A 25208-nucleotide genomic window follows, 5' to 3' on the forward strand; every position below is an offset into this window, starting at 1 on the left:
GGGAAAACTTGGCAGCGATGGTCAACAGTGTGATGAAGCAGCAAAAAAAGAATCTAACGCTATTCTAGCCTGAATCAACAGAAGTATAGTGTTCAGATCAAGGGAAGTAATAGTAGCTCTCCTTTTTACCTTAATTAAACCACACTTGGAATACTGTGTCCAATTCTGGGCATCACAAGTTGGAAGGTGTGCAGAGGAGGGCAACCAAGATGATCAAGGGTCTGGAAACCAAGCTATATGAGGAACGCTTGAAGGAGCTGGGTATGTTTAGCCTGGAAAAGAGGAGACTGAGAGGAGATAGGACATCCATCTTCAAATATCTGAAGGGCTGTCACATGGAAGATGGAGCAAGCTTGTTTTCTCCTGCTCTGGAGGGTAGGACTCAAACCAATGGCTTCAAGTTGCAAGAACGGAGATTCTGACTAGGCATCCCTGAAGAACTTTATTGTATGACAGTAAGAGCTGTTGTGGAACAGACTCCCACAAGAGGTGGTGGTGGACTCTCCTTCCTTGGAGGTTTTCAAGCAGAGGTTGGGTGGCCATCTGCCATGCACGTTTTAGCTGAGTTCCCTGCATGGCAGGGGGTTGGACTAGATGACCCTTGGGGGAACCTTCCAACGCTAAGATTCCATGATTCATTCTAGGACCTGGGAGACAATTCCAATGATTATAGGAAACAGCTATTTACCTCTTCCCCACCCCCACACCCCCAAATTAAAAACACTTTAAATTCTATTTTATTTATTTATTTTAAATCTCCCTCAGCCCTCAATCAATCAATGTGATGTGAGGGGGCAGTTTCCAGCTGTGGGGGGAAGCACAAGGAGCTGGCGAAGGGCTTAAGTCCTTCTGCGCATGCGCATACGCGGCAGGCAGGCGCGCCGCCGCCGCCGCCGCGCGCTCCCGATCTCTCCCCTCCCTCCCATCCTTGGCTGCTCCTTTCTCCTTCTCTCTCTTCCCTCGCGCCCACGTTCCAACCGCCTCTCCGGCGGGAGGGGTGAGAGGGGAACGAGGCCACTGCGCGTGCGCGCTCCGTCTGAGTGGCGGCGCCTCCTCGGGCGGCAGGCGGGACTTGGGCGCTGGAGCCGAGGGAGAGCGGAGAGGACCGGCGGACGGAGCGACGGACTGACGGCCGGGCGACGCCGGGACGGAATGACGGGTAGAGCGTCAGGGCCGCGCCTCCACCCCACATTTCTTCTCCCCCCCTCCCATTGCCTCTACCCCCCCTACCCCAACCCACCTCCCACCGAGGCGTTTCCCCAGCGCCTGAGGTAACCCCCGACCCCAAAGTCAGGGCCTCCCCCATCCCCACATCCTCAGCCCCACCGCCTGCCCTTCCATCCCCCCCATCCCCACTTTCCTTCACCTCGTGCAGCCAAAACCCCACTCATCTCCCTCTTTCTTCTCCCCCCCCCAGTTTCTATGGCTTTTTTTGGGGGGGAGGAGGCAGCCAAAGTCCTTTGGAGCAGGAGCCCCTCACAAGTCTAGCCCCCCCTCCTCTCCCGCACCCCCAGGGGATGAGCTCCCGACTTCTGCCCTAGACCCCCCCCAAACCTCCTTCTTCTTTTTTAAAAGGTTTATCTTTTTTAAAAATAGGTGCTTGTATGTATGTATGCATGATGTATGGCTGAAACCACTCTTGACGCTCTTCCAAATCCCCCCCCCCAGTGCAGCACCCCTGATTTTGGACTCGCCTTCCTAAGCCGACAGCTGCCTCCTCCTGGCCGGAGCCCTTCAGGATGTCCTCCTTGCGCCGCCTGGCCGCCTGCCTGCAGGATTCGGAGAAGGTCGCTGCTTTCCAGAGGCTCTGCGGCGTGCAAGCACCCCCAGAGTGGGGGGCTGCCCTCTCTCCCCCCCGGCCCCTGGAGCCCGGGGCCCTGGTGGCCAACGGGAGCTGCCCGCCCACCCAGCCAGATGGCGCCAGCGACGGGAGGTGCCGCTTCCAAGGCCCCTGCAGTGTGGGCGAGAAGGGTGACGTGTGGCACTCGAACGGGGTGCTCTCCGGGGGAGCCTGCAGTGGGGTGGAAGCCCAGATCAAGGCCCCAAAGAAAGAGGAGAAGCCTGGGCTCGGGGTTCCCAAAAAGCAGCCTCGTCGCAACTCTCTGACTGGGGAAATGCTATGCCAGGATTTCTCCATCCGCAGCCCCTTCCTCTATTACATGTTCAGCCTGGGCACGGAGCTGGGCAATGAGCTCTTCTACATCCTATTTTTCCCCTTCTGCATCTGGAACCTGGATGCTTGGCTGGGCAGGAGGCTCATCATCGTTTGGGTCTGGGTCATGTACCTGGGCCAGTGTACCAAGGATCTTATCCGCTGGCCGAGACCTGCATCCCCACCCGTGGTCAAGCTGGAGGTTTTCTACAACTCCGAGTACAGCATGCCCTCTACGCATGCCATGTCTGGCACTGCCATCCCAGTGACATTACTGTTGTTCAGCTATGGACGGTGGCAGGTAAGAGAGGCCTCTCCCCCCCCCCCACGTGGTTTAAGGTGTTCAGTCAAGGTTGCTGTGTTATTGGTGGAACAGTCTGGTGGAAATACAAAATAGTACTCTTTAAAAAATCAATTTATTCAGTAAGTGTTATAAACAAAAGCATTGCTTTAAAAAATGATCCAGTACGTGTTTAGATAGTTGGGAGGCTTGATCTTTGTATAGTACTTCCAGGATCAGAATGCTGACAAACTTGGTGGGGTTTTTTCCCCCTCATGGGGACAGTATGCCCCACTGAGTTCCACAAACAGCAGGATCTCTTGTTAAAGTTTCATTTTGTTAACTGTGAGTTATTGTATCTTCTGGCACTGGGCATGCTTTTACTCTGTGGGAGTTAGGCTGGAAATCAGGTGATTTATATAGGCCACAGAAGGATTTCAAAATAGAAATATGTGTTTGAAGTCATTTCTATTTCTTCAGTTAGGAAAGTACCGGTAAATATACGTTCCACAAGGCCTATCTGTATTAGAATCTTATAGCCATTTACAGACTTGGGTAGACTAATAAAACACCCCAGCGTTCCTCCTACTTCCTCTAAATATCTCTAGTTTAGAACTACGTTGCTTGACTGACATGCAGTAACTGCTGATTTTAATTGTAGATGAAGGCCAGGGCCAGCTCTAGGTAGAGTCCCGGTGGCATAGGGCGCCGGGCCGGTAGGCAGGGTGCTGCGCGGCGAAGCCGTGCGGAAGCCATGCTGCGCCTTGTGAGGGCGGGGACGCCGGAGCGATCTCCGCCCCTCAGCGCCAGGGCGCGCGACCTGCTCAAGACTGCCCTGATGAAGGCTGCAGCCCTTTGCAAAATTACTTGGAAATAAACTGCCTTGAACTCCAATTAAATTCCTAGCTTAAAGAAGCCCTGATTTGAAACTGCAAATGGAGAGTGCAAATTTAACAGTGCTATCCTATGTAATTTTTTTGGATGTAAATCTCGCGTCCAGTAGGGCTTCTAGGTGAGTGTGCATTGGGTTGTATCCTGCTTCCAAGTAAACCGCTACATGAGTGCACTGCAAGTAGTTTGCAAACTTTTACTGTGGTGTCACTCCAGTCACCACTAACCACAGTCACATGAAACAGCCAGTGGCCCTGGATGAGAAAATTCACATATGTATCTGTGTCAAAAGATTGATTATTTTAGTCAGTTCACTGGTGCATGGATAAGCATCTGTTGCAGGTATGATTGTGTTTCCGGATGACATGCTTTTGCATCAGCTGATTTCCTTTAGGTTTTGAAGCTTTTGAGTTTCTGCCTCTATCAGAATGCACTACAAAATTTGCGCTTCATTTTTATGTTGCCTTTCATGCTATGGGTCCATAAAGTAACTGTAAATTATTGGTAACCATCTGCTAGAGTTGGCCAAGCCTGGGATGTACCAGCTGGAGAAGATCTTGAATAGAGATTATGCTGTTTTCTTGCTACTAATTGTGTCACAGTTCAGCCATCATGATGTTCCTTAAGCCCTTTGCACTCATGTTAGTTAATTTTCCCAAGGTTTTCTGTCTGGTGTATTCTGGTACTGTTAATATATATATAAGGTAAAGGTAAAGGGACCCCTGATCATTAGGTCCAGTCGTGACCGACTCTGGGGTTGCGCGCTCATCTCGCATTATTGGCCAAGGGAGCCGGCGTATAGCTTCCAGGTCATGTGGCCAGCATGAAAAAGCTGCTTCTGGCAAACAAGAGCAGCACATGGAAACGCCGTTTACCTTCCCGCTGTAGCGGTTCCTATTTATCTACTTGCATTTTGATGTGTTTTCGAACTGCTAGGTTGGCAGGAGCTGGGACCAAGCAACGGGAGCTCACCCCGTCACAGGGATTCGAACCGCCGACCTTCTGATCAGCAAGCCCTAGGCTCAGTGGTTTAACCACAGCGCCACCTGGGTCCCATATATATATATTAGTGTTTCCTTAAAAAAACACCTAGCACCCCTATTTGTGCTGGTCATATCCTGTTATCTAAGACAATAAGAAAATCAGTGAGTGATGAGTGAAAACATGCAAACCTATTGTGAAGAACTGTTCTGTGGAGGCTATTTCTTTCACAGATGTGCAACTCCCATAATATTGGTTAGTGTAAAAAACCCTCAAACCTTGCCCCTTCTTCCACCTGTGCTGCCCACCAGTTGTATACTATTTTGAGTAATTGGGTTTTCTACCCAGCTATAGTAGGATTATCCTGCACAGTATGCACAGTGAAAACAGTTTGAGAAATGTCCAGAATAAGGAAGGATCTGGATTATGGCAATTGGAATAGAAGGTACTGTGCTTTGATGCCACGTAATGCATTTTAAATTTATTTAATTACTTGGTTGTTTGCATTTATATAGCACCTTCTTTCCATCATGAAACCCAAGGTGACACACACATTGTTCCCAGGAGGTCTCCCATCTGGCAAATAGGTAAATTAAAGGGGCCCCTGACCCTCAGGTCCAGTCGTGTCCGACTCTGGGGTTGCGGCGCTCATCTCGCTCTATAGGCCGAGGGAGCCAGCGTTTGTCCGCAGACAGCTTCCAGGTCATGTGGCCAGCATGACAAAGCTGCTTCTGGCAAACCAGAGCAGCGCACGGAAACGCCGTTTACCTTCCCTATTTATCTACAGTACTTGCACTTTGATGTGCTTTCGAACTGCTAGGTGGGCAGGAGCTGGGACTGAGCAATGGGAGCTCACCCCATTGCAGGGATTCGAACTGCCGGCCTTCTGATCAGCAAGCCCTAGACTCTGTGGTTTAACCCACAGCACCACCTGGGTCCCTATATATGGCAAATATGGACCAGCAAAACTAAAATGTTTGTTCCGTTAAAGTGAATAAAGGATTTGGGTCGTTACGCTTCCCTAAACTGGACTGTCTGTTAATTTTGTCTAATCTTCCAGGGGAAATGCCCTTAAAGGGAGGGCTTTTTGATAGAAAGTGAAAGGTTTTAGTTTCAGATGATATCCTGACTAGTGTTTCCATTGTCCATGAGTACTTCATGAGGATTTCAAGCTGTGCAAGGAAAGGAGTGCATGTGAGACATTAAGCTGATGTGAGCAACCTTTAGAGAGGTGATTATGTTAACATTTATACAGTGCTAAATATATTCTAAGCACCATGTAGATAATAAAAGACAATATATTACCTACTGCAAGCTCACTATCGAATAGGCACAATAGAAGAGGAAAGCAAGCAGGTGCTCTTTTTCTGGCCAGTGGATGGGGCCAGATTGGTTTCTCCCTTCTGAATAGGTATGTTCTTTCGGAGAGCAGGGGTTGCAGCTCCTCACTGTTTACATATAATATAATATTAATATTATAATATTAATTCCCTCTATTTTCGAAGTCCAGGTGTAAGTGCTGTTGCTTGCATACCCAAATTGGCGCCACTCAAGCATAAGATGAAGATATCAACATACTTTGGGGAACTGCAAGGTTTACAGAAATACAAAACATTGTCAAGGAAAACACAGTAAGATTTTATTGCCAGTGATCCTTAACCCTACAAGTTAACTAATTTTTCATTTCTCTGCTGGGCAATTTAATGGATGCTGTAGATTGGCTTAAGCACAGTAAAAGGAAGTCAGCACTTGTGCTGATGAAAGCTGTCAAATTTATTGTTTTATTTATTATGGTAATTTATATCTCACCTTCTCTGCAGGGAGCTCGGAGTGGGGTATAAGTTTTTCTCCCTCCCCATACCATCCTCATAGCAACCATGTGAGGTAGGTTGGACTGAGAGATGGTGACTGGCCAGCTGCGCTATATGGGTGACTAGGGGTTTGAACCTGTGTCTCCCCTGTGCCAGTTCAACATGTTAAGCACTACACACTGCACTGCCACTATGAATAAAACGATCCTGCATTGGGCTACTCCAGTAATTTTTAGGGGATGTGTGCTTCTTAAACCTTTTTTTTTTCCCCTTTGCGTGTTTGAGGACTCCAGACAACTGAGCTCGTTCTTCTGAAAATGACATCATCATCATCACTTTTAATTTGTATACCGCCTTTCTATCATACAATACTTACAAGCTGAAGAAACAGAATCTAATGAAATCTAATGAAATACAAAACAACCTTATAACAATCTAATGCAATACAAAAATGTGATAATGAAATATATAGAAAATAGATTATTTTAAATGTAACGTTTTAAGAGTTTATTGATGACTACTTAAGTAGACAGTGATATCTTCTATTATTTAGCTGATCCTATTCTAAATTAGATAGAACTATAGAGGAAGTTTGTAGTCCCATGCAATAACTTGCCTGGCTCTAATGCCGATCTAGAGTTTATTCCCAGCTAGTCAGATTGGGTTTTCTCATTACATGTTGTTTTGCTCTATAACTCGGGTGTCAGCTGTGCTCATGTCTGCAATATGAACAGTTGGCACAAAAAAGTTGAAAGCACTTGGATTTAATTCCTGATTTTAATTTTTTTTAAAGTCTGACCCTGGGTCACAAACATTTGAGATGAAGTGTTTCCTTAAGAATACTTCTGAAACTATTGTTCTGTTATTAAAAGCTGTTGGCAGCAGCTCAGCCTAGAAAAAGAGGAACTCTTCAGGGAAGCTTTTCTTCAGTGCCTCCAATCAGGATTGCAAGAGGATGTAATACAAAACACACAAGGAATTTCCTAGCTACGAATGGTCTAATGGGCAACATGTTTGTTAAAAGGGGGGCTTGATGAAGAAACTTACAATTAGACTGTTTTCCACTTGAGCTCTCTTAGTCAAGATTTCTGTGAATGCTGCCAAATTGCAGCTTCCTGTTAAAATGTTTTAAAATGTTGATCTCAAACATAATTGAATAAAAAAGCAAATGCCGATAATCTTTTAAGTAACTGAGAGCTTGATCAAGAGAGCTTACTATGCATGATCAAGCTCTCTTTAGCACCTCAGCCCAGGACTAATTGCAGCCATCAGCAGCCATTAACAGCCATCTCCAGGTTTACCACTCCCATCAGCCCACCACCCATTCCCACCCACCCCCACCACCCTTTGTATATATATAGGGTCTGACACTTCTGTTTCTAGTGTATCTGAAGAAGTGTGCATGCACACGAAAGCTCATACCAAAATATAAACTTAGTTGGTCTTTAAGGTGCTACTGAAGGAATTTTTTTATTTTGCTAATGGATGTGTGTGTGCATGTTTCCTTTTCTGGTATATTCGTAACTGCAGTGGTTTCTACTTAAAGACAGAATAGTTACAGCAACTTGTTTCTGAGAATACAACAGTTGGGATTCACTACAAGCCCTGTCAGTGGAAGCCCTGTGCAAGCACTTCTGCTTATGCAACAGGGCTTTCCTCTCTCTGCTCCCCCATGTTCCCTAAATGTGGATTGGTGGTGGTGGGGAAGTTCAGGAGAACCTCCAGAGCATTGTGCGTGTGGAGCAGGGTTCAAGATTAGCAGGGCGCCAGGCGCCTTTTGCACCTAAAGATTCTCCATTTGCAAGCCCCTCAAAAAGTCTGGATGCCATTTTTTGTGCCTGGCTGACACTCAAGGATTACTGAAATGTATGTGCTTTGAAGCCTCAACATATATGTTAAGGATACACAATATGTTAAGGAGTTAAAAATAAAGAATAGAGTGTTTTGAAAACCAGTATTTTTATTGTCAACACCAAATTAAACATGTATTAACAATTTCTGCTAAAAATGTGATATTAACAATGTGTCACTTACATGAATTGCTTATCAAAATCCATGCTTATCAAAATAATAAATAAAAAGTGTTGTCAGGGGGGTAACTAGACATTCTGTTTTGGTGCCTACAACCTGGTCCCAGGAGCCATTTGACTCCTAGCTTTTCTATCCCATTTTCTAACACTGCTAGAATATGAAAGGTTCACAATACTACAAGATTCTTGCTCTCCCTGTCAGTCTGGGAAACAGTTGTTAAAAACATGCAGAAACAGGATGTGAAGTCTGTCAAGGTGTGAGAATGTTAGTGTTGGTGTAATACTATATGGAAATTAAAGTTTTTCCAGTTCTTATAGGTTACTGCAGTTAACAGGCAGGCTGTTTTGAATGTATGTTGGCTATATGTACTGCTTTATGCATACTGCTATGAGAGAGGTTCTATCAGTCTATTGTGGCAGTGTCAGATGAATCCTATGAGACTGCCATACTTTCACTCTAATTTATTTGGATAGCTATTTGCTGTTGTTAGTGATAAAATAAAAGAGTTGACAGGTGTATCACCTGAGGGCTTTCAGTGATCCAAGGTGCCGCATGGCTAGCTGGATCAGGTGACAAGGGGTAGACTAGAAGCAGTGAAGTATCTGGAAACAAGGGTGACTAGTTCAAAAATTCAAAATTAAAATGTTTTATCAAATATCACAGGAAGTAATCTTTTGCATCTTTGAAGCCAATGAAGTCATATGCAAGTTATAAGGAGTTGCTTTTTTTGTTTTGTTTAGGATATTGTACTCTTCCAAAGGTGAGGATGAGAATCCGACATTTGTCCTGTTTTAAAAGACACTGTTTTTCCCTTTGAAAAAATACATTTTTGTGGATAGGGGGAAAGGGTTCTATACACAAAACTAGCTTATAAAAGAGCCAAAGCACACATGAACATCACTAGGTAGCTGAGATGTCACTACCCTTTTTATATAATTCCTACTTTTTCTGGCTGCAACATTATGAAATAAGCAAAGCCATAGTATGCCCAAAACAGAAAAAATAGCCCCCTGAACTTAATACTAATAAAGATCCATACTACTGTACAGACCAAAATGCAAATACTAGCTGCATGACACAGGCTCACTTCTAGATTGGTGGTGGCCAACATTTTTAGTAAGTGTACCAGAAATGAAATCTAAAATAAGCAGTAGCGAAGTTTGGCTGTACACTACAAGTGCATATCTCAAGCCTGGAATGGTTTTGTGTCTAATCTACTGGACCAGGGAGCAGTAGCAGTACAATTTTGGGTGAGGCAGATAGGAATGTGGAGTTGACTTTATTCCAGAGCCAAGTTCATAGTCCATCCATGCTCTTTTCCAGGAGTGCCAGGACACCTTGTGCTGCTTATGATAACCATGCTACAAACAGTCTCCTACTGTTATGTCAGGAGGTTCTAGCTTCCTAGTGCCATTGTGAGGGCATTCTTGTGCAAAGAATGGGCAGGAAGGCAGTGCTGAGCCACCTCAGCGTCCTTCCCTGCAAATCATAGAATCATAGAGTTGGAAGAGACCACAAGGGCCATCCAGTCCAACCCCCTGCCAAGCAGGAAACACCATCAAAGCATTCCTGACAGATGGCTGTCAAGCCTCTGCTTAAAGACCTCCAAAGAAGGAGACTCCACCACACTCCTTGGCAGCAAATTCTACTGCCGAACAGCTCTTACTGTCAGGAAGTTCTTCCTAATGTTTAGGTGGAATTTTCTTTCTTGCTACACCCAATATGCCAGCAAGTTTGGAAAACTCAGCAATGGCCAGAGGATTGGAGAAGATCAGTCTACATCCCAATTCCAAAGAAGGGCAGTGCCAAAGAATGCTCCAACTACCGCACAATTGCGCTCATTTCACACGCTAGCAAGGTTATGCTTAAAATTCTACAAGGCAGGCTTAGGCAGTATGTGGACCGAGAACTCCCAGAAGTGCAAGCTGGATTTCGAAAGGGCAGAGGAACCAGAGACCAAATAGCAAACATGCGCTGGATTATGGAGAAAGCTAGAGAGTTCCAGAAAAACGTCTACTTCTGCTTCATTGACTATGCCAAAGCCTTTGACTGTGTCGACCACAGCAAACTATGGCAAGTTCTTAAAGAAATGGGAGTGCCTGATCACCTCATCTGTCTCCTGAGAAATCTCTATGTGGGACAAGAAGCTACAGTTAGAACTGGATATGGAACAACTGATTGGTTCAAAATTGGGAAAGGAGTACGACAAGGTTGTATATTGTCTCCCTGCTTATTTAACTTATATGCAGAATTCATCATGCGAAAGGCTGGACTAGATGAATCCCAAGCCGGAATTAAGATTGCCGGAAGAAATATCAACAACCTCAGATATGCAGATGACACAACCTTGATGGCAGAAAGCGAGGAGGAATTAAAGAACCTTTTAATGAGGGTGAAAGAGGAGAGCGCAAAATATGGTCTGAAGCTCAACATCAAAAAAACCAAGATCATGGCCACTGGTCCCATCACCTCCTGGCAAATAGAAGGGGAAGAAATGGAGGCAGTGAGAGATTTTACTTTCTTGGGCTCCTTGATCACTGCAGATGGTGACAGCAGTCACGAAATTAAAAGACGCCTGCTTCTTGGGAGAAAAGCAATGACAAACCTAGACAGCATCTTAAAAAGCAGAGACATCACTTTGCCGACAAAGGTCCGTATAGTTAAAGCTATGGTTTTCCCAGTAGTGATGTATGGAAGTGAGAGCTGGACCATAAAGAAGGCTGATCGTCGAAGAATTGATGCTTTTGAATTATGGTGCTGGAGGAGACTCTTGAGAGTCCCATGGACTGCTAGAAGATCAAACCTATCCATTCTTAAGGAAATCAGCCCTGAGTGCTCCCTGGAAGGACAGATCGTGAAGCTGAGGCTCCAATACTTTGGCCACCTCATGAGAAGAGAAGAATCCTTGGAAAAGACCCTGATGTTGGGAAAGATTGAGGGCACTAGGAGAAGGGGACGACAGAGGACAAGATGGTTGGACAGTGTTCTCGAAGCTACGAACATGAGTTTGACCAAACTGCGGGAGGCAGTGCAAGACAGGAGTGCCTGGCGTGCTATGGTCCATGGGGTCACGAAGAGTCGGACACGACTAAACGACTAAACAACAACAACAAGTTTGAATCCGTTGCTCCGTGTCCGCTTCTCTGGAGCAGCAGAAAACAACCTTTCTCCCTCCTCTATATGACATCCTTTTATATATTTGAACATGGTTATCATATCACCCCTTAACCTTCTCTTCTCCAGGCTAAACATACCCAGCTCCCTAAGCCGTTCCTCATAAGGCATCATTTCCAGGCCTTTGACCATTTTGGTTGCCCTCTTCTGGACACGTTCCAGCTTGTCAGTATCCTTCTTGAACTGTGGTGCCCAGAACTGGACACAGTACTCCAGGTGAGGTCTGACCAGAGCAGAATACAGTGGTACTATTACTTCCCTTGATCTAGATGCTATACTCCTATTGATGCAGCCCAGAATTGCATTGGCTTTTTTAGCTGCTGCATCACACTGCTGACTCATGTCAAGTTTGTGGTCTACCAAGACTCCTAGATCCTTTTCACATGTATTCCCTATAAATTTTGACCTGTGTTTTTACTGCAACCTGGGTCTAGAAATAGGTTCTGGTTTAGGAAACACGGCAGGGGGACAATAGGAGCGGATGAATCTTTTCCACACCAGCCAATTCTCCCTTGCAGGTGGCCCTCCAGAGTCACTTCACCTCAGCAGACATAGGCTGGGGAGCGTGTACAGCTGAAGTAACATCTAACTCTTCCCTTGGATATCCCTTGTTCTCCTCACAAAATTTCAGCTTCCAGGGCTCCCTGGTTCAAGCAATGGCATGTACTGTAAAAAATTGCCTAACGAAAGCCACGTGAACATTGCAATAAACTGTCAGAACTGCAGTTTCTTTTTCAAATCCATCTTTAGAGAAATGGCTTCTGTAGAAACTGAAGCTGTGGGGAACTGGCAGATACTTTTTATGTGACAGAGGAAATTAAATGATGAATGAAATGAAACCAAGGCTTGGAAACATGCCACATGTCCTGTGACAGCTTCCCTTTTGAGGCTTTGTAATGCACTATTACGGTATTCAGTGTTAGAATGGTGTTGCATGCATCCAGTCTTGTACAGTGCAGCAGCTACAATATTGTGGCTGACAAAAGCATTTGTGGCTCTTTGTGGGATATAATGTAATAGAGTTTGAGGACATGCAAAATACGTATTCTTTTGAAGTTTGGTTCGGGCCCCTTGTTTTACAACACTTGATAATAGACATCAGTGAAAACTGTTCCTAAATAGCTTGGAAGAATTCGGTATTTTTGTTCCTCTGTTCTGTAGACATCAACTTGGCAAAATAACATGGTTGGATAAAAACATAAAGATCTGGTATCATTGCAGCAAAAACAAAGCACAGGACAGCAGATGTTCCAGGAGTTGTCCTGTCTACAATTTACTTATATTTACTTATTTTTGAAAACCTCCTTGGTGATCCATAGCATTTGCTGCTATCCTATTTGCAAGCCCCATGCAACACGGCAGGTCATTTCCAAGTTTAGGATCAGGCTGTTGTAGTTTTTCTCCCTGCAACATGTGTAGTTAGGGTGTAAGAAGTCTGAGAAAACTTAGGGTAACATTCACAGAATCGTAGAATTGTAGAATTGGATTGGATCCCTAAGGGTCATCTAGTCCAGCCTCAACTAGATCACACATGACAGGTGGCCATACAACGTCTGCTTTAAAAACCCCAAGGAAGGAGAGTCCACAACCTCCCAAAGGAGTCCATTCCACTGTCGAACAGCTCTTACTGTCAGAAAGTTCTTCCTGATGTTCAGTCGGAATCTCTTTTCTTGTAACTTGAATCCATTGGTTTGGGTCCTACCCTTCAGAGCAGGAGAAAACAAGCTTGCTGCAATTTCCATGTGACAACCTTTTAGATATTTGAAGATGGCTAAACTATCTCCTCTCTATCTCCTCTTTAACAGGTTAAACATACCCAGGTCCCTCAAACCTTTTTCATAAGGCCTGTTATTAGAAGTTTTCCCTATACTTGGATCCGCAGCCACTTCCTTTCTTTACTGGGATTTCAGTCTTAAGACATTTCTAGCTAATGAAGCTTTTGTGTGATAACTGTGCAGTTGTTATAGGCTTGTTGTAGACTGTCCATATGTCTTTCCCATGTTGATTGTTTTTACTGTTTATGTAAAGAATTACACAGAAATTCTGGTTTTGGCTTGCTGGCTGTATTGCCATAACAATAAACATATTCATGGTTGTGATCACGTCATGAACATTTTAATCTTTGAAGGCTCTGTGTTATATTAGAAGGTTGGGAGGTGTCATTCTGTGGAGATGTACAACCCATGAAGTTGGGAGACCTTGCAGGACACCTAGTTTGTCCCCTACTGCTTGGAGCAGGAAACCCAGAGTCCAGAGTATTTCCAGAAGATGACTTTCCAGCCTCTGCTTGAAGGCCTCCTATAGCATTGTCTTTAATAATAATAATAATAATAATAATAATAATAATAATAATAATATATCTGACTGGTCAAATAAGTCTTATTGTAATATTATTGCGTTACTCAAATCAACTTTCTCATAACTTAAGACCTTTATATCTAGTTATGCCTTCTGGGGCAGTACTGTAGAGAACAGATTTGCCCTTTACTTTATATGAAAACCTTTTCAGTCTTGGCCAGCTCTGGTTCCTGTGCTTTTCATTAGCCATTGTTTACAGTTCAGTATTGCATGGGCAGTGTCTGTCTTCCCCACTCAAGTGAGATAAGGTGGTTATAATTTCATTAGCGTAGTGGATAGTGTGCCTTAGTCTTCTGATAATCCGGCTTCAGAAAACCTTGCTAACAGGGAATAGAAAAGCAGATAAGGTGGGCAAGAAGAACAAATCTTTACAGGACTTTGTCTTAGTGTTCCCTTGGCTATTTTTTCTTGCAGTCTTTTTTTAAAGAAGCAAATATTTGAAGAAAAAAAAACAGTTTGCTGATATGTAATGCATATGGGGAAGAGGTTAGTGTTAACTGCTGTAATAAAGCTCATGATAAATACTTTATAGGTCCAATTAAGACATAATCCTTCTTAATTAACAAGCCATAGTTTTGTGACTGGGGGAGCCCGGTGGATTTGACTTCTATCTCAGGTTTGTGCGCTTCTGCTCCCCTCTCCTTGGAGTAGCATTTGCTAATGTGCTGTGGTGTTACCCTGTTGTAAACAGCTGCTAAACATAGTAAACTATTAAATTAGCTTTTAATCCTGGTTTTAACCTCTTGCAAACATAACAGTACGGCATAGTTCATCTTGATCAAGAATGGGAAGGTGAATATATGTGGCAAGGTAGATGAAAATCAGTGATATTTTTTTCAATTGACTTTTGAGTTTTCAATTGGCTCTATTATTTAAAGGGATTTTTAAAATTAAAAGTTGTAAATACTAAACATATCCTAATGATAAGTAATATCAAATGTGGATCTAAGCGTGTTAGTCCTACTGTGTATGTACATCTAAAGTTGTTGGTGCCTCTACCAGAGACATTGGGCAGGTTCACACAACACATTAAACCAAACCTTGGTTTACTGTGAGTGCACAAGTGAACATGGGAAGGCGCTTCCAGGTGCAGGCAGGTGCTTTGCTACTCATTGGAACGAGGTTTGACTTGGCATGTGGTCCTAGTTGGGACTCACAATGATTCTCTCCTCACTAATCATGAGCCGTAGGCAAGAACAAGCAGTCCACTAGGTGCATCAGTATGAGAGGGCTGTGATCAGTGGATTCCACCCCCACCCCCCCATGAAGGGTAAAGGGTTTTATAGGAAATCTCCTCTTATGTGACCTGGGGAAGTTGGTGAAACGCAGCACCCTTTGGACTGCAGCTGATTTCCAAACCACAGCTTGCCGCATGTAAGCTGAGTCACGTAGTGCTGCTATTTGGACTTTACCCAAAGACAGAGGTAGTAATTGATACTGTTGCCAAGTAGCACTTAATTTGTTTCATACATTTTGCCCACCACCTGATTTCTGGGTAGTAAATTTGAAAAATGTATACACGCTACATGTTTTCATTTCAAAATAGCCAATTACTGCTGTCCTAAAAGCCATTCCTCTCTGTGTTCTATATTGTCCATTCCTCTCTGTGTTCTATATTGTACAGAGAAGCAAGTGTCTGTTTGTTTTACATCCAATTAACATCTACAAAGCTGTGGGTAAATGAAAGAACGTTTTCTCTTTAGCTGGTGTCTTATAGAAAATACATTCCAAAGTTTAACCATAGGTTTGTTACAAGTGTGCTGATTGGGGGCCAGTATTGGATGGCAAGCCCAATTTGCCTGCTTAATCAGTAAAGGGGCTCTGGATTATGCCAATAACATACCGTAAATACTTGAGGCAAGTTGGATCTCTCTTTTTATGCTTTGCAGTGAGCAGTGCTGAAAAGTTTGATTCATTTTATTTCTACTGAGTGTATATTCACAGCAGTTTCCAAAATTTTATTCATGCTGGGCATGTTACTTGTCACAAAATGTATAATATTTAGTTATTTCTGGCAACGTTAAATATTCTTGAAAAGAGTGACTCTAAGCAGAGGCTAAACCTAAATGAGTATCTTGCACTCATTTTTTGTGGAAGATTGATGCAAACAAATCCAAAAGATTCAAGGAGGTGTCTATAGTATAGAGCATGTAATTAAAATCACTCTTGCTGCTCGTGATGATGCAACTTTGGGCTATAGCTACACTATTCATTTTTATAGATTTGCACCCCTCCTGCAAACTGTCACTAGTATAGTCTAATAGATGCCATGGGAGTAATGTTGAAGTTCATAGTAAAACTGGATTCCTATCAGTACTAACTTGTAAATAATTTTGCTATGCTGTGTCATTGTAAATAATTTTGCTATGCTGTGCTATTGAATTTTATTACATATTTGATAAAAGTAAAAATAAAAAAGTTGATTAACTTGTTTGACCTCTTCCTAATCTTTTGTATTACAGTACCTTTCATTTTGATCACTTTATGTTTTTGTGGGTAGGATAAACGCAAACCAACACTGCGTTCTGTTCACCCGTTACCGTCTGTAAATAATTTCTGCTTGAAAGTTCACAGGAAATCTCGAAGAAGGATTCGTTATGTTCCTTTCCTTAAGACATAGCTTTGCCAAATTAGCTGAAAGAATACAATTTGTTATCCACAACTGTTTTATTCTCTGCCAAGAGTAGCAAAAACATGTGCACTTAGATATTTTGTTGTGGGTATTATAGGAAGCAGGTGAAAATTCTTACTTTACTTCTGCTTGTATTTTTTTTTAATGACTTACTTTTGTATCCTAGGGTTTTATTTTATTCATGCACCTGCGCTGATAAGCAAGTCACAGCTTCATGCTGTGTTAGGGGATTTGGACTTTGGTTGTTTTCCAGATTATGAAGCCAGACATTGCTTCATAATCTAGCCCAGTGGAAATAAAATGCTGCTACTAGAAATACAGTCCTTTTTTTTCTTGAGATGCCCAAATCATGTAACTTTACCTTTCCGGGGGCTAATTTGGCTGGTGCCCTCACTTAGATTTTCGGTATCTGAGGAAGTCTGTCCTGCTTTTTCACGCTGCTGTTTTAAATAAATGTGGCCCTTTTCAAAGTGTCATTTGCCATTTACACAATGACTGGCATTTCTAGCTGATATATGTGTGGTATTCTTGTATTTTACTGTTCTTACTGTAATTTGCATTGAAGCTATTCCTTCAGTAAGCAGGGTTTACATATTTTAAATAAATATTCCATTTCAAATGACTTTGGGATAATGGTCTTTTAAATATCTACCGGTAATTGTATTTTTATGGATATGAGGCAGGCACTGTGCTCTTTTCTGCTAAAAACATTTTTACTTAGACGAGCCTACCCAAATATCTAGAATGTGGATATGTTTTTAGTTTATTGCTGGTTTTAATTTTCTGAATGTTTTTAATGGATTTAACAAATAATTTTATTGTTTTGTTCTTTTTTGTAAACTGCTTTAAGGTGTTTTTTTTTAAAAAAACAAGCAATATACTGTATTTTATGAAATTAAGTAAGTAAATAAATAACGCTCCAATGTCATCTCCCTTTTCCTCTCCTCAGTATCCTTTGGCATATGGACTGATTCTTGCCATCTGCTGGTGTTCTCTGGTTTGTTTTAGCCGAATATATATGGGAATGCATTCAATTCTGGTAAGATAAAGTTATGTCATTCATTCACACACATACACACACACACACACACACAGAGAGAGAGAGAGAGAGAGAGAGAGAGAGAGAGAGAGAGAGAGAGAGAGATTTAATGCAAGTGGTGTTTTAGGTTTTAACCTTCTGATGTGTTATTTTTAGAATGTATACACTGCCTTTCATTTCAGTAAGAATGCACATACTTTGAGCTGAGATGTGGGCCTCATTTGCAGTTCCAAGTGATCAAATTTGACTTCTTGGAAGATTAATCAAATTTCCAAGTACCATTGAAATAGTGCTATAGAAACAAAGCATGCATGTCAAATGCCCTGCTTAAAATAGGGATCAGCCACTGAAGGACCTTGACTCCTGAAAGGATGCAAAGAGCCTGGTATGTAATGGGGGCAAGGGCATTCAGATTTGCCAGTTGGGCTGCTTTAAGGACTGTGAGTCCTTGACCTGCTACTCCTGCTTGCTTAGAGTGTTGCTCCAGCAACACTAGCTGTTGACATGGGCCTTAGTCAGTGAGCATGTTGAGACATAATGCTAAATCATGAATGGAGGGGTTATGTGAATGAGCTTGCCCAAGCCTCGGGCTCATGCACTCCCTTCTTCTTTACTTGCATCTGCAGCAGAAAATAAACTTATGCATTTTTCAGCCATCTTTCTGAAGAGCCAAAAAAAGGCTGTATTGGGGCGGGGGCGGGGGGGCTTGAGTGGAAGCACCATGTTTTAGACAATACACTTTTAAAGTGCAACTTCCTTCTGGCACAGCAAAACAATCCCTTTTAAGTTAGGCCAGGCTACTTCTGTTGGAAATCTTAGATAAAAAGAGGAAAGATTCCCAAACCACGAACGTTGTTTCAGCTTGCACTTTTGTGTATGAGCAGCACATCTTGTCCATACATCTCCTTCCCCTCTTTGATCTGCCATCCACACAGTCTGAGCACTTGGCAGCTGTTCCCTAGGGTTCTGCATTTCTTCTGCCACTTCCCTGTTCTCCATTTGATATCTGGGGCTCTTGCTGGTTTCCTTCCTCAAACAAATAAACAAATAAAACCCACCCACACTTGGTACAACCACTTGAACAGAATTGAGCAAAAAAAAATGTATTCCGATAATGTAAGCATGAGAGAGTGAGGACATTGAAAAGGTTTATCTAAAAACCTAATAATCCAGATTGGGGATTCTGCATTCTAACTAGAGAATCCTCTTGCTTTGTATTCCCTCGTGGGGACCCTTTTTCAGCATAAGGGCAACCCTTCAAGGGCCAGAGACAAAAGTGAATGGAGCAACTAATGTAAATTTTATCTCTGTACAGTAGGCTGGCTTGCACACTAACTCACTAACTACAGTAGGCTGGCTTGCACACTAACATCTATTCCAACCCCCTGCAATGTAGGGATCTTTTGCCCAACGTGGGCCTCGAACGCACAACCTTGAGATTAAGAGTCGCATTATCTACCAACTTTAGCTATCCCAGCCGCATACCCCTCCCTGTCTTTTCATCCAGACACAGAAGAGGCATTATCAAAGTACAAGGATACATTCCAGCCAGGCAAAATTTCTGAAAGCAAAGCCAGGGAGGAGTGTGACCTGGGGAGAATTCAGAAGGCTAAGTAGAGAGGACTGGAGGGCCACATTTGGCTTCTAGGCTAGAGGTTGCCATTCCTAATTTACATAGGCAATACCTTTTCATAGATGTGGAAATGCCCACCTGTGCACAGGGACAACAACTGGCATGCTGCCAGTCTCCTCTATTTCTGTATCTGGATGTACTGTATCTGCTAGCACCAAAAGCTTTCCCTCCAGAAAAGCAGCCAACAGTTCTGTGCTACAGGTGCATTTAGGGTGAACAACATCACTGCAAACTTGGGTGGTGATTTTGGCATCGCTGAAGCATTCCCCCTCCTTCCTTCCTTGTACCCATGTACTAAGACATTCTGGGGGGAAGGAAGTTTGAAAAGCACCTGTCCTATGAAACCACCATATTGTTAAAATAGAATTAATCTGTTGTCTCTCTCCCCACCCCCTTTACAACAGGATGTCATCGCTGGATTCTTTTACGCTCTTCTCATCTTAGCTGTCTTCCTTCCACTTGTGGACCTAGTTGACAGCTTCAACTTAACCTGCAAGTACGCGCCCCTAATTATCATCAGTCTCCATCTTGCCTTGGGGATTTTCTCCTTCACTCTTGACACTTGGAGCACCTCACGAGGAGACACTGCTCAGATCCTGGGCTGCGGTGCCGGCGTTGCGTGTGGCTCTCATGTTACCTACATGCTGAGCCTGACTCCGGATCCTTCGCCGGAGATGCTTCCCTTGCTGCCCCCGTCCCTCACCGTGACTCTCTTTGGAAAAGCCATGTTGCGTTTGCTGATTGGAGTGGTGATTCTGTTGCTAACAAAGTGGGCCATGAAGAAGGTCACCATCCCACTGGCCTGTAAAATCTTCCGCATCCCTTGTGACGATATTCGGCAGGCGCGGCAACGCATGGAGGTGGAGCTGCCTTATCGCTACTTCACCTATGGAATGGTGGGGTTCGCGCTGACTTTCTTGATTCCCTCCCTCTTTCGCGTCATGGGTCTGTCCTGATGCAGGTGTTTTTTCCTTGGCATGGGAAGGGAGGCAAGCAGCGGACATTGTGAGAGAAGGTGCACCGTTTGAGAAGCACAGAGATGCGCTTTTGTGCTGCCTCTGCTGAAATAGCACGGGGCAAGCAAAGAGGGCTCCAGTCTTCGATCATAGAGTTAAGAGACCTAGAAGCTTCAGGTCCCTGAGAAATGCCATGTCTAGTCTTACTGTTGTAACAAAATGTAAACTCTGTGTATGTGTATGCATATATACTGTCGATGCCTCAAACTTATAAACGTACCTCTCTCTTTATTTGGACATGTGTAAAACTGGTTATGTTTCTAGTTGATCCAAAAGTTTGATTTGTGGTCAGTTCAAGCCATTTCATACTAAGTTATTTGTTTCTTCGGACCACAAACTGCTCTGGTGGAAAAGCTTGTTACCTCAGCACTTCCAAATGTTTTGCGTAGGAAGGAAGCTGTTCTAATGGACCAAAATTTTAATGAGAGAACCTGGTATTTAAGAGTCTTTTCCATATTCTAAAACATCGTTAATTTGTCAATACAAACCAGTTACATTCAGGTACTGTATCCTTTTTTCTTTTTTTCTTTTTGCTTGATAATTGTGCCTTTCTGTTGCTAAATTAAAAAGCACCATATACTGTGATGTATATAAAAAAGCCCACAACTATTTTAAATTTTTACTGAATTAGGCAGATATTTTAAAATGTAACCAGCCACATAACTAAAAAAAATAAAAGATTTATCTTCTGTATTAAAAGTTTGAAAACCAATTGAACTGAAATTTACATTGGTGTTCGCTAGCTGTGAACCTGATGCTTACTTGCTTTTTATAGGTATTTTTAAAGTGCCGTGTATGCTGTTGGAAGAACATATATTTTTCTGCTGTCTTAATTTATAATATAGTTATGCTATATCCAAAAGAGAGAGAGAGTGCTGAAAATTACAAATTCGAACCATGTGTATGTTAGCGCCAAACAATTACTTCCGCATCATTTTCTTCAGACTCATTTCAGATTGATCAGCCTTCTTAATGCTGGCTTTGGAAGGAACCTGTACAAAACTTGCATATTATCAGTTAACTCTTGTTTTCCAAAAGTGTTAGATAGCAGCAATACAATGTCAAGAGTGATCACTTAAATGTGGCTGACTCTTCTGTGGAAGTTGGGTGCTTCATTATGGACGTTCTGTCTATAGTTGCGTTGCCCAATAGAGTTGGCACGCGGCCGAGTAGAACTATGGCAGGCTATTCTTCTGACAACTTACTGGCAGCAGTGTCTTCTGATGTGGCTTGCTGTCTCAAGGTTCTCTGGAGACAAGCCTGATATGCGATGCTTGGAGCTGCACAGAGAAAGACTGGGGAGAAGAGCATGTTTGCGGTCTCACAGACTTAAGTTGGATTTGCGTGAGCTAATAACTCACGAACACTGAAGCACTTTTAACTTGTTTATAGTGTGTACATTTAATATATGGGGGAAGACGTGTGATGACAGCAAGCCCTGCCTCAACCTACCTGTGCAGTTCTTATGCACGTGCAAACTATGCATTAATAAAATTACAGTAGCAGACCTCGACAACAGTGCACTTATCTCTTGTTGACATCCCTTTGCTGTTCATAGAAGAAGTCAGAGCACTGAATTATTTCCCTGTGACATTAATTTCATTTTGGCGCTGTGATTTTTTTAAAAAATTAAACTTTGCTTACGCAGTCCACACAACAATAGGTTATTTCCATCTTGACTACAATATGTGTTCTAACTTCCAGTTAACACAAAAAATTGCAGATACAGTAGCTGTGTTGGTCCATTAGAAAACACAATCATACAGTAATACTTTTGTTGGGACCAGGCCAAAATGTTTCATAATATTGTGAGCAATGTTTTGTGCGCTCTAAAACTCTTTCTCAGTCTGAATGTTGCACAAATCCAGGATGGGAGAAAAAGTTTGGGCATGAGATTTCCTAAAGACTGCATTTTATAACATTCTTAAGATGGAATGAGTTATGTAGCAGACATAATTTAGCCTCACTGGATGACAGATGGATTGCAGGAATTCTCCAGGCTGCTGGGACATGGAAGCAATTGTGGCAATTCCCCACTTTTTAGAAAATCTAACTCTGTTCCGAACCTTAATTTCAGACAAAGCATAGATGCTTTGCAGTCTTCCTGAAATGTCTATACAGAACCTTTAGCTTGAGAGAAGAAAAGCATTAACTGTCTTTTGTCCTGATTCCCTTGCAGACGAGAATTTGAAACAGGATCCTTTATTGTGAATGCAAATTCTGTTTTTATGAAAGACACTGTCTTTCTCTATAGTAGCTGCTGTAATTACTGGATTATATTCTGATACGCCCATTTGGAGATTGCTCCAAATGTACGTTACGATGAGGACCTGTTACCAATGGCCAAAATACTGATCTGGATTCAAAGAAGTTATTCAGCTAGTTTTATGAGCCTGAGAAGTTCTAATATGATGGATGATCAGCCGTTTGATGTGAATTGGGGCCAGATGCTCAGTGTCCAGATTTCCATAGAGCTAAAGCGGCTCTTTGAATCCTGACCACTGATTGTTTGCAAACCACTAATTATCATTTTAAATAGCTGCTGTTGGGGAATATTCACTTGGTACTGGTGCACTTTTAAAATCATTTGCTGCATTCCTATTCACACAGTGGGACTTCTGAGAAAATCTGCATAGAATTGCAGTCTTCATATAGTTATTTGTTGAATGTGCGTTGGAAGAAAACATTCAGAAGGCATTCACTAATTGTACAATTCTCTGTTTCACTTGACAGTTCCCAGCAATCAGTTGAGCAACAGATAAGCATTTGCTTTGCATCCTTGAATACTGCATTTAATCTTAAATGAAAGCACACCAGTGAGGGGAAGTAATGTTTATAGACATCTTTTTTTTGTTACAGTCACATTGACTTTTCTCCTCCAATAAATAATGTTAATGTAAGTACAGTAGTTGAAAGGGCTAAACAGGGAAGGACTGTTGCAAGTAGGATGCTTGCAATCTGTGGGATTAATTTTTCATGCTGTTTTAACAATTTAATGCAGAAAGAAATGGTTTTGTAGGAAGAGCTCATTTAATTGTGCACATACTAGTGTGCAAATCATGTTCTCCAAAGTTTAAAAAGCATGCACTGTAGTATATTCTACTGTTACTCTGTATATTTTTTTACACTGCCTGTAGTTCTCTTGAAATGAAATATCACGTCCAAATTTTAAATTTACGGTAGTCTGTATTATTATTCTGTTTAAGTTGGACTTGAAAGCACTAAACACAGATCACGAATCCATCTATATGATTTCAAAATAAAATGAAGTTCCAGAATCTGTTTTTTTAACTGCCTGGCTGTGTCCCAGTTTCAGTGGAGAGTGTAACAGAAAGGCACTCAGCTAAGCTTTCTAATGAAAAAATATGTGATCTGCAACCCAGTTCTGTGGTTATTACTATTTTTTCCCAGAGTTTCATAAAAATGTTTCCCCTTGAAAGCTTCTGTTGAACAATACATAAATGAAGAAGGTCAGTCAGTCAAGTTTATTGCTTATAGCCAAAGGCTGCTGCAATGTGTACAATGTCATTCAATAAAATATATACTAGTTTGATACAAAAACTTTAAACATTTACATTATCAAAACAACCTAATCTGCACAAAGCTATAGAAACTCCTTAATATACAAATTGACAATAAAATTTATAAGCTAAAATCACCGCGGGGCCACTAATATATTAAAAGTAATGTTAAATAATACAATAGACAATTATGTACAAAGCTTAGTGAGAAAGATACAGCTTGGTGTAGATGGGGTCAAATAAATTCATCTCCTTTACAGTTGATAGCTATCTCAGCTATATAATTTTTTCTGATTTCCCTGGTGGCAGTTGCAAAAAGTGCTACACGCCAGGTCACATACTTATCAATGTCTGCAAGGAGATACAGAATCATGTCAGAAGATTTCTGGCCTTATCAGCCCTTTAAAGCCCTAAACAGCCTCGGTCCAGTATGCCTGAAGGAGCGTCTCCACCCCCATCGTTCTGCCCGGACACTGAGGTCCAGCGCCGAGGGCCTTCTGCCGGTTCCCTCGCTATGAGAAGCCAAGTTTCAGGGAGCCAGGCAGAGGGCCTTCTCGGTAGTGGCACCCACCCTGTGGAATGCCCTCCCACCAGAGGTCAAAGAGAATAACAATTACCAGACCTTTAGAAGGCATCTTAAGGCAGCCCTGTTTAGGGAAGCTTTTAATGTTTGATGGATTTCTGTATTTTAATATTTTGTTGGAAGCCACCCAGAGGGCAGATGGGCGGGGTATAAATAATAAATAATAATTATTATCATTATAGGTGTCAAAAACCGTTCTCTTGCTTCAATATATAAGGGGCAGCGCAAGATATAATACATAAGGTCCTCTAATTCAGGGCATCCCCTAATACAAACACGATCAATTACTGGTATGCCTCTATGTCTCCCATCTCTATAAGCAGAGTTTATTGTATTTAATCGTATCTCTGTAATAGCTTTCCGGAGTTGTACAAGGCAACAAAGGAGTGGCTCAAGAAGAAGCACATTAAGGTCCTGGAGTGGCCTAGCCAGTCTCCAGGCTTTAATCCCATTGGAAATCTCTGGAGGGAGCTGAAGGTTTGAGTAGCTACACTTGAGCCTCGAAATCTTACTGACTTGGAGAGGATCTGCAAAAAAGGAGTGGGACAAAATACCTCCTGAGATGTGTGCAAACCTGGTGGCCACCTACAAGAAACGTCTGACCTCTGTAATTGCCAAGAAGGGTTTTGCCACCAAGTACTAGGTCATCTTTTGCAAAGGGATCAAATACTTATTTCACCCATTATAACGCACATCAATCTCTGACTTTTGTCTTCTGGGTTTCTGGGGTTTTTCCTGTTGTTCTTCTGTCTCTCACAGCTACAATGGATCTACCATTAAAATAATGACTGATCTCGGGGACTTTGAATGGGTCTGAAGCTGTATAGGCTTTTAAAAAGGTCCAAACAGCACTCGGCAATGAATGGGGAACCCGGGAAGGTGCTTCAAAACAATATCTGCCCTCACCCCTCCCTTCAGGTGGGTGAGGTTTGCGACACCGCGCAGGGCTTACCTGGCCGGTGACACCCACCTGGCGAGTTGGCCTATGACCCGCCACCCGGCCAGGTAGGACAAAGGACACCTGGCCGGAGGGAGCAGAGTAAGGCCAAAGAAAAGAGGCTGAAGCACCGTGGAGAAGCCTCTTTGTCCTTTCTTCCTTCTCGAGT

At 42.7% G+C, this 25208-nt stretch overlaps 1 protein-coding gene across 3 annotated transcripts; it reads left to right on the forward strand.

Moving 5' to 3' along the window:
• Positions 1–1003: 1003 nt before the first annotated feature.
• On the forward strand, positions 1004–23276 carry SGPP1 (sphingosine-1-phosphate phosphatase 1). 3 transcript variants are annotated; one of them, XM_060271415.2, is made up of 4 exons: positions 1004–1159; positions 1674–2453; positions 17260–17349; positions 19387–23276. In XM_060271415.2, exons 2-4 carry the CDS (start codon positions 1740–1742, stop codon positions 19936–19938), a joined length of 1356 nt encoding a protein of 451 aa, XP_060127398.1. In that variant the 5' UTR covers positions 1004–1159; positions 1674–1739; the 3' UTR covers positions 19939–23276. The 3 variants fall into 3 exon arrangements, with proteins under 3 accessions (XP_060127398.1, XP_034960353.2, XP_088530076.1); XM_035104462.3 differs by having other exon boundaries at positions 1017–1159; positions 1669–2453; XM_088673950.1 differs by having other exon boundaries at positions 1135–1271; positions 1669–2453.
• Positions 23277–25208: the final 1932 nt, after the last annotated feature.

The sequence above is a fragment of the Zootoca vivipara genome, chromosome 1, assembly GCF_965207765.1.
Source record: "Zootoca vivipara chromosome 1, rZooViv2.hap1.1, whole genome shotgun sequence".
Taxonomy (NCBI): domain Eukaryota; kingdom Metazoa; phylum Chordata; class Lepidosauria; order Squamata; family Lacertidae; genus Zootoca; species Zootoca vivipara.

Bases quoted from the DNA above. Each gene is read 5' to 3' on its own strand.
- SGPP1 (XM_060271415.2), top strand. From the start codon at position 1,740: ATGTCCTCCTTGCGCCGCCTGGCCGCCTGCCTGCAGGATTCGGAGAAG. The intron at 2,454-17,259 runs GTAAGAGAGGCC...TCCTCTCCTCAG, and splicing joins TCAGCTATGGACGGTGGCAG to TATCCTTTGGCATATGGACT. The intron at 17,350-19,386 runs GTAAGATAAAGT...CCTTTACAACAG, and splicing joins TGGGAATGCATTCAATTCTG to GATGTCATCGCTGGATTCTT.